The following is a 9,649-nucleotide window of genomic DNA, read 5'->3' on the forward strand; positions in this document are numbered from 1 at the left end:
ATGCCTCCTCTACCCATTTGACACTAGGGTGCCTCCTCTACATATTCGGCTCCTCAAGACTGGCTCAAGTTGTCGTCTGCTAAGCAGGATGGTCTCCTTACTGAGTTGATGATTCTAGCAAGATCTACATTCACCATCTTTGGTCTTAGCAATACATATTCCTTCTTCTTCTCAGTGTCGATCTTTCGCCTCATAGTACTGCTATTCACAGTCCGAGTCGTTCATCCATCCGGTCTTTGGGGTACATATCACATCAAACTTGATGACAAGATTGAAAGTGACACTGCGAGGATTTGAATCCTACTAAATATATGAATGGCTGTAAATTAGATCTCATATGTGCACATATAGATTATGATATTATCGGTTGGCTAATCGCGCGACTCATAATTTATTTCTGTAATAAGTCTAAAGGCTCATATAAGTTTATTAGGATTATTTCTCCTCCGAAACAAAAAATATTACTTTATTTTGCCACACTAGGCATCCAAGAAGAGTATTTTAACAAAATTAAAAATAAAATTGTTGTCCTTTTATTAAGTTGATGTAATACGAGACCCCTATTATTATTATTATTATCCTAATAACAAGAAGTCTACAACACAAGGAACAAGCCTCACTCTGATGCGTATCGCAAACATCGATAATTCCAAAAAGTTCCTTACCTTTTCCTTTATCTTCTCCGCCACTCATTCCAATCCCTCTTTCTCTCTCTCTCTTCTCCCTCGTCATCATCTTCCCCACCCCCTGCCTGCACCCTTCTCCTTTCTGCTCAGCCTGAACATGGCTATCTCTGACAATTTGTTTTCTTCTCCCTTATAGCTCCTCTTTCTTTGTGATCATGCTTCAAAGTCTCCATTTCTCACCTAACCCTAATAATAGTAATAATTGCCCCAACAGCCCCAATCTCTCTTCTTCTATGGCTTCCAAGCGTTCTGTGATTGACCTCGGCGGCGCAGCTGCGACGGCGGAGGATTCCTCGTTTAAGAGGCCTCGTCATTTGTCTTCCTCCGGCGATCCTTCTGTCTCCGGCGAGAAGGGGGAGGAAGAGGAGGAGGAGGGGGTCATGGATACCGAGTCAACGGGTCTTCGCTTACTGGGCCTGCTGCTACAATGCGCCGAGTGTGTGGCCATGGATAACCTCGACGACGCTAGCAATCTGTTGCCGGAGATCGCGGAGCTCTCGTCGCCGTTCGGCTCGTCGGCGGAGCGCGTCGCGGCTTATTTCGCCGAGGGACTCTCGGCGCGGATTATTAGCTCCTACCTCGGCTCCTACTCGCCTCTCACCCTCAAAACCCTAACCCTAACCCACTCTCAGAAACTCTTCGCTGCCTTACAGAGCTATAACTCCATCAGCCCCCTTGTGAAATTCTCCCACTTCACCGCCAATCAGGCCATCTTCCAGGCGCTCGACGGCGAGGATCACGTCCACGTCATCGACCTAGACATCATGCAGGGCCTCCAGTGGCCCGGATTGTTCCACATCCTCGCCTCCCGCAGCCGCAAGATCCGCTCTATCAAGATCACCGGCGTCGGATCCTCCATCGAGCTCCTGGAATCCACCGGCCGGCGACTCGCCGAGTTCGCGACCTCGCTCGGCCTCCCCTTCGAGTTCCGCCCGCTGGAGGGAAAAATCGGGAACATAACAGACCCGAGTCAACTCGGGGTGAAAATCGGCGAGACCACGGTGGTGCACTGGATGCACCACTGCCTTTACGACGTCACCGGCAGCGATTTCGGGACGCTGAGACTGTTGACTTTGCTCCGCCCGAAGCTAATCACCATCGTCGAGCAGGATCTGAGCCATGGCGGCAGTTTCCTCGGCCGATTCGTGGAGGCGCTGCACTATTACTCGGCGCTGTTCGACGCGCTGGGGGACGGATTGGGTGCAGACAGCGTAGAGAGGCATACGGTGGAGCAGCAGCTCTTCGGCTGCGAGATTCGGAACATCGTGGCCGTGGGTGGGCCCAAGAGGACCGGCGAGGTCAAGGTGGAGAGGTGGGGGGAGGAGCTCAAACGGGTCGGGTTCGGACCCGTTTCTCTGGCGGGTAGCCCGGCGGCCCAAGCGGGTCTTTTGCTTGGGATGTTCCCTTGGAAAGGGTATACTTTGGTGGAGGAGAGTGGGTGCTTGAAGTTGGGGTGGAAGGATTTGTCGCTGTTGACCGCCTCCGCCTGGCAGCCGTCCGATTAGATTACTCTAATCTCAGCCCTTCAATCCGGCAGCGGATATAAATTGTTATAAAATGTAAAGGAGAGGAGGAAGATAAAGTTTATAAATTTGTGTATTTGTTTATTTTTGGATAATAATTTTTTCCGAATAAATACACCAACTCAATGGGGAGATTAATTTTTTATTTTATCGTCTTGCCATTTCTATAGTGAAAAAATAATGTATTACAATTCTCCAAAAGAAATTACTATATAATTCTCGTATTTAAAGTTTGAGTTTGATTTTTATCAATAATTTTTTTGACGAATTTGTAGCATAATTTATCAAAGCACATTCTCTAATAGAGTTTGTGGATTTTCGTTGTCATAAAAAATAACCTAAGATTTGAATTTCGAAGTAGTTGTTTGCATCAAAACATAAAAGGAGGGTTAAATAGATCATTGAAATTTTGTAGTTTATACCATTGAATAAAAACTGTGTAATTAAAACATTTAATAATAAATGTGTTCGACGATTGGTAGGTAATCTCTTTATCTTTTATACTAATAACTAGTTTTACACGTGCATTGTGTAAAATTCGCAAATGGTTAATGTCAGTATTTATATTTAATTAAGTATTTCAAAGTATATCAAATGCAAGATTATATAGGAGAAGTTTATACATAGGTAATTGAATGTCAAATTTGATACAAGATTAAGTTCGATACCTGATTCCACAGATTTGAGTTTAGAACCAAGAGAGTGGTTTGGTGGATGAGGTGAGCATAGGTCGGCTAGAGGTCGTACCGAGATAGGTTCGTTCACGCTACGGTGAAGTTCCTACCTCATCCATTAGTAAAGAAAGTGAGTCATTGCGACTTTAAGAAAGCAAGTCATTGCGACTCTAAGAAAGCGAGTCATTGCGACTCTAAGAAAAGAAAGCAAGCGAGTCCTTGTGGCTCTAAGAAACCTCCACAGAAAAGTATTTTATTTACAAACGAGTGTATAAGTATACTTATCCTATAGCATCATATTGCATTCGAGTATAGTATTGCACGAGATTGCATAATGAGAATGTTTGCACGAGATTGCATAATGAGAATGTTTGCACGAGATTGCATAATAAGAATGTTTGCACGAGATTGCATAATAAGAATGTTTGCACCAGATTGCATATTGAGAATGATTACCCGAGATTTTATATTGAGTATGATTGCCTTAGTTGCATATTGATGTCTTGTATTTCTAGTTTGCATGATGAGAACTTGAAAGCATGAGAATAATTTCTTATTGATTGATATCACGAAATTGCTTGATAGCATGAGATTGTTATGGAGTTCTTCTATAGAGTTGAGTTTCGCTATGTTGATTATGTGTTAGTATGATCATGTTGATAAGTTGTTTATTGATGAAGCATGCCTGTTGATATTATAGGTTGCGAACATATAGAAAACTTGTGGTTTATCTTGAAGTTTGTCTAAGGGATTGAATTGCTTAATTTGAGAATATGAACAAATGTTTTTCCAAAGTATATACTGTAGTATTTTACAGGGTTGAGTGTGGTTATACTTAGCTTCGTGCTAACGGGTGTTTTCTATTTGTCTACTTGTTGTTTTGTAAAATCACTTTCAGGTGGGCCCAGCGTTTGAGAGTTGTTCGAGTTAGACTAGTATAGTTGATCTAGTAGTCTAAACTCTGTTCATTTTATAATGTTTTGGATTATGGTTATAGACTTTTGTTTTTATGTTACGTTTGGTGATAGACACCGGGTACTTTTTCCCAAATTACTTTAATGTAGTAAATTTCGGATGTTAGTTTGACTTCATGTTTAGTTTTACCCTTAGCCTGTGCAATCACCGTGGGAAGCCGGTTGTGGCGGTGACATTCCCACTAAGTTTGTTAATTAAGTTTGATTTTCCGCTGCTTAGTTATCTTAATCTGGTTTTAGAACTTTAATTAAGTTTAAGAAAAGTGGGGTGTTACAAAGTGTGTGTGAACGCGAATTAAATGTGTGCAAAGCGACCGAAGCAAACTTGTCTGCTACTTTGTTTCCCCTACCCTAGCTAGAATTGTAGTTATTAATTTCCACTTAAATTTTGCATATCATTTGATAACAAGACTAGCCCATGGGTTATGGTCGAGTTCGGGGCATAGCTCAATGATCTAAAAATTGAAAGTGGGTATAGTAACGTAACAATTAGTGTGTTCGAATTTTTAAGGTGGGGGGGAGGGGGGGGGGGTGGTGGATATAAAAGTAATTTAAACACTCAGATCATGAGTCACTAAAACACATTCAGCAATTTACCTAATCTTACAATCCCCAGGATAAGGGTGGGGAGGGGGGGGGGGGGGGGGGGAGTGAGGGGCCTTCAGACTTAAATTTCACCTAAGAATAACCTATGATGGGGGCATAGGGGTTAGAAATTTCACCTTTGCAGGCAAGAGTAACCTATGATCCTATGTTGCACGGAGATTCTATCAGGCTGGGCAGCGTTTTTTTCATTTAAAAAAATGTTTTGTCTTTGAAACTTGTGGAGACACATTTATAAACTGTTGGTTTTAGGTTTTGGGGCCCAGGGAGGTCCAACACAACCTTGGTTGGTGGATACACCTTTCAAAGATAGAAAGAAATGAATAACTCTGGAAAATGTGTCTCTCTATTCTTTTCGCCTGGACTCGGTACCTTTTACAACCTGGGAGGGGCCTTTATATAGTAGGGCCTCCTTTAAATTGGACTTTAAAATACATTTAGGGCCTTTAATGGCCTATTGATGACTAGTTACTTCTAAGGGCCGTTGGGCTGCCGTTACTGGGCCTCCCAATGGTTCTTTGACGGGGCTCTTAATGCTCTCTTAAATGCCTCCAACGGCTCTTTGTTCGGCCGACTGAGTCTTCGTGCCGACTCCCCGACTCGGTCCAGATCTTTTTTGGGCCTCACTGCTTTTGGGCCTCCACTCTCTTCCTCGGGTTTCTCCTTATTCCCTTTGGGCTTCTCCTTACCACTTTCTTCTTTGGGCTTCCTCGCTCTTTCAATCTTTTTGGGCCGGGGTCCACACCCATCAACTAGTCCCTCACTTTTCAATATCCAGGGTCCTAACTCGGATGTTGAAAAGTAATCGTATCCCTCCATCAATTCCGAAAATCCCTTTAAATCTTCTTCTTTTAACGGCCGAGTAACGTCCGGATCTCATGCGATTCGTCAGGTCCGTTTGGATTCTTTCCTTCTTTCCTGAGATCTTATAAATAGCACCCTGGTCCTTTGGTTTCTCCTCACCTCTCTGATCAATATGGGTCGTTCTCCCATAAGAGGAAAAAAGATCAACTTTGGGTCGCCGCCTCGCCCCTCTCTTTCCAAGCGGTCAAGGCTGGAAAAAGGTAAGAAGAAGGCTCCCCGACCTTCTTCCCGGAGGCATCACTCTGGCGCTACTTCTTCCGTTTTGTGGACAGCGACTGAGGTTCCTTCCTCCGTAACCGACTCCCCATCATTGGTCGACCCTCCACCTCAGACTAAGGCTCGTGTTACAGCCCAAGATGGATCCTTCGTTGAGGTGGCAGTTCCGGAGCAGCTGGCTTTTAAGATGACGTTCACTATTCCTTTGGACGACCTTGACGGGCCGGCGATCGACCTGATGACTGATGCCGACTTCGCTCGCTATCTTGAGCTGTACCCGGATGACGAGATGCCCATCGTCCCCCCTCTCATGCCGGCCTTTTGGGACTCGGTTTGTCCATCTCCTACTGGCCCATCGGAGGAGATGTCCTTTCGAGACGAGCCTTCTTCTTCTGACGAGTGACTGCACCATCCCGGGTCTGCGGGTGGCGAGGCGTGTGAGATCTAGTGGAGAGTTGTGAGATGAACATTTCAGATACTAATGTATAATAAAGTTCCTTCCCCCTTCGTTGTATTGTTCCTCATATAAATAAAAAGTGATGTGGTTTTGTCTGCTGGCTATCTTTCCTTGCTTTGTTTGATTAGGCTTGTTAGTCGACCGACCTCCGAGTCGGCTCATGTCTTGCCCCGAGGTCTGACAACCGCAATCTTCTAGTATCCTTGGAAGATCTTGCTTTTCTCCAGTCAAGGCGCGAATCTCGCTCTTCCCGAGCGAACTTGATGGGATTCTTCCCTGACATAGATTCCTGACCCTTATCATTTTTTGCCTGATGATGGCAGTTTTTTATTCTCTTCCGTGATTTGCTCCTTGATATCCACCCCATTTTAGGCTATAAATGGGGCTCCCTCTCGTTCGTCTTCCTCACCGTTTTCCTTGATATCGTTTGCAACCTTTGCACCCCCTTTCTTTCGTCATGAGCTATCGAATCGGCGATCGGCGTTTCTCTATCCGCCAAAAAGAGCAGGCTCGACTAGAAAAATTAAGGCAATAGAGACTGGCCAACGGTGGCCGCTTGGTGGGTGATTCCAACTCAGACCCCATTGTTGTTCCCCCCGGATATGCTGGACGTAATTCCGGTAGACTCGATTAGCCTGCGAGTGGAGCCGGTGGTGGATGAGCCGTCGTTGGACGAGGAAGAAGAATGGGAAGTTCCTCCGCTTTTCGGGGTGGCCATGTCTCCCAGTGCTCTTGAGAGGCCCCTCCAAATGATCGACAACGAGAAGCCGCCAGTCTATGTGGACGACGTGCCAGAACCGGATCCGACTCCGCCTCCTTTCCGTCCCCAGCTGTTCCTAGAGGGTCCGCCTCCTGCCCGTCCGACAGAGGAGAAGACCAGCCCATGATGGTTACTTTCATGTTTTTCTTAGCTTGTAACTCGGCCGGGATGTAGGCCTTTATCTATCCTTAATAAAACGTTTCACCCTGTTTTCTTTCTTGGTTTTCTTCTAGAAAGGGAGTCTCATCTCTCTGCTACTGCCTTTTCTTCAGCCGACTTCACTTTCTATTTTGCCGACCGTGGGGTCGACGACGACCCCATGTCGACCTAGGTGCCTTATCACGTACTTTGCTTGGGTCATTCGCGCCGACCTTTGGACTCAGCCGGCCCAGCGACTGATTCTCAGTCGGCCTGACCCATATCCTGGCAGCCCAGAAGCCGTGGCCGAGAATGGGCCTGATTGGAGTAGGCCGGGTCATTTTGACTTTTCCTGTGCCTAAGGTTCTAGACGCACCGCTTTAGGATAACCCTAGCCTCAAACGTCGTTCCGCCTTTCGAGGGCATTTAATGCAGCCGTCCCTTCATATCCCATCGACCCTCTCTATCCCCCAGTGGGTGATCGACACGTGGCAACCCCTTGGGATTCTCCCAAGTTTAAATACATCCCTCACTCTTCTTTTATGCACTTCATCTCAAAATTCTTGCAAGGAAACCAGACCAGCTGTGACTCCCTCTCCTCTTCTTCTTGCCTTTCGCCGGAAACTTTCTAGGTTGGTCACTCCGATCATGTCCTCTTCTTCTTCATCTTCCCGTCGCTCGGCGGGGTCCTCTGCCTCCACCTCTTCTTCTTCTACTTCGTATTCTTCTTCCTCCCCTTGTCGTCTGGAGGTTCCCTCCGACCTTCTATCGACGTCCTCTCCTCAGCCGGCCCCATCTTCCTCTGGGGCGGCTGCTCCTTTAAGTCCGGCCCCTCTGACCACGCTGGCGGACCTACCTGACGATCTTCGATGGCCGAAGGGTAAGTTCGAACCCATATCTCCTCCGGCGGGGTCCCCGTCTTTGATTACTAGGGCGGACCTCGAGATGGCCCGCTTCCTTCTCGGTCCGTCGGCCACCGTCCTTCCACCGGAAGGCCGGTCGATTTATAACCCACCGGAGGGTTGTATCGGCGTTCATCTGCACTCGGTGGCCTTTGGCTTTCGAGTGCCACCTCCTCCGTTTCTCTCCCTCTTCTTTAGCCACTATAACCTGGTCCCGTCAACTCGTACCCAACTTGCACCACCTCCTCGTCTGTTTCATTGTTCTATGCCACTGGTGGCTTTACGAGCCTGACCTGGAACTCTTTAGATGTTTGTTCACGGTGAATAAGGTTGGCTCACATTCCCCGGGCATCGTCCAAGTTTCAACCCGACCCGGGCGTCAACTTTTTATGGTCTTCCAGATTTCATAAAGGACTGGAAGCCCTATTTTTTTTTGTTCGTCCTTCTTTCTCCTCCTTCACCGTTCCAACTATGTGGCCGGCTGCTCTCTTCATGCCTTGCTCCCGGCGTGCTGTCTTCACCCAGGACGCAATCCAGGGTGCCGAGTTTTTGAAGAGCATGGGGCCCTATTCCGCCAAACATTGGTCGCGACTGCGGGCCATGGCGAAGTGGGGCCTTTTGCCGACAGGAGCGGCCACCACAGGTACCCTTTCATCAACCCTTCTCTTCTCTTGCCTCTTCTCTTCGTCCGACCGACTAACCCTTTTTATCTGTGCAGGTCTCGACGACTCTGAGTCCACGAGTTCAGAGGAAGCTGAAACTCTGACTACTGCTATGGCCGACCGCGCAGAGAAGATGAGGCGCCGACTGACGCAGCGCTCAGCCGGAACTCCAACCGCTTCCTCCTCTCTTCCTTCCTCAACTCCCCGGGCGACTCCGACTCCACCAAGGAATGTGGTGGACCTATCGACTTCCCCTGCGGCTTCTCCTTCCAGGCTTCCGCCTCCGGTCCCAACAGATAGCCCAAGCTCCAACCGTCCTCTGGAGCAGTCGGACGTGCCTCCGCCCAAGAAAATCTGACTAAGCTTGGAGCTCGATGAGGACGCCCAGATATGGCAGGGCGACTACTCGGTTCAGAAATGGGCCGAGCACGTTCTCCTCTCAAAGGATTTGGAGGCGGCAAGCAAGATGCAGGACGAGTATGTCCTGGGGGCTTCCCTGCGTCAGTCCTACCAGGTAAGCTTTCATCGTTTTTACTTTCGACTTCCTCTCTTTTCTTTGACTTCTTTCTAACGCGACTCTTTCCCCAGAACCTCACTTTTCAGCTGGAGATGAGGAAGCGGATGCGGGCCCTCAAGACTACATTATAAGCCCCCGGCACTCGCCTGCGCCAATCAGAGGAGGCTCGCCAAGAAGAGCAGGCTACTTTTGTCAAGGCAAGGGTGGTCCACACGGCCGAGCTCTTGAGGGTGACCCTCCAATGGGAAGAGGAGCGGGACAAGGCTGTCGCCGCCGTTGTTGAATACAAGAAGTAGGCCGCCTTCGAGGCAGACGTCCAGTCGGCGATTGCGGGTCGTCGAGAGGCGCTGGCGAGAGAGTGGTTGGCGACTCCGGAGGGGGAAGACTACCTGCTTGATCTTGGCGAGCGGGACTACCGTCTGGGTTACCGTGAGGCGCAACTGGAGATGCACACCCTCCTACTGGCTCGTGATCCGTCTTTTACCCCTGAGGGTTGGGGTCTCAAGCCGGTGCTGGAACTGTTACCAGCACCCGAGGCGGCCGTCGCAACTGCTGATCCTTCTCCGGCGGCCTTACCAGTGGAGGATCCGCCCGCGTCGACTGAGTCGCCGCCTCAAGCGGAAGACCCTTAGCCTGCTCCTCCGGCTAGAACATCGGCAGAGGAGCAAGTCGA

General features: G+C 48.2%; 1 protein-coding gene across 1 annotated transcript; it reads left to right on the forward strand.

Moving 5' to 3' along the window:
- Positions 1–556: 556 nt before the first annotated feature.
- Positions 557–2,357, forward strand: LOC109157383 (scarecrow-like protein 23). The gene has a single exon (XM_019305296.1). The coding sequence runs from the start codon at positions 842–844 to the stop codon at positions 2,189–2,191; it is 1,350 nt and encodes a 449-aa protein (XP_019160841.1). The 5' UTR covers positions 557–841; the 3' UTR covers positions 2,192–2,357.
- Positions 2,358–9,649: the final 7,292 nt, after the last annotated feature.

Source organism: Ipomoea nil, unplaced genomic scaffold, assembly GCF_001879475.1.
Source record: "Ipomoea nil cultivar Tokyo-kokei standard unplaced genomic scaffold, Asagao_1.1 scaffold2779, whole genome shotgun sequence".
NCBI classification, from domain to species: domain Eukaryota; kingdom Viridiplantae; phylum Streptophyta; class Magnoliopsida; order Solanales; family Convolvulaceae; genus Ipomoea; species Ipomoea nil.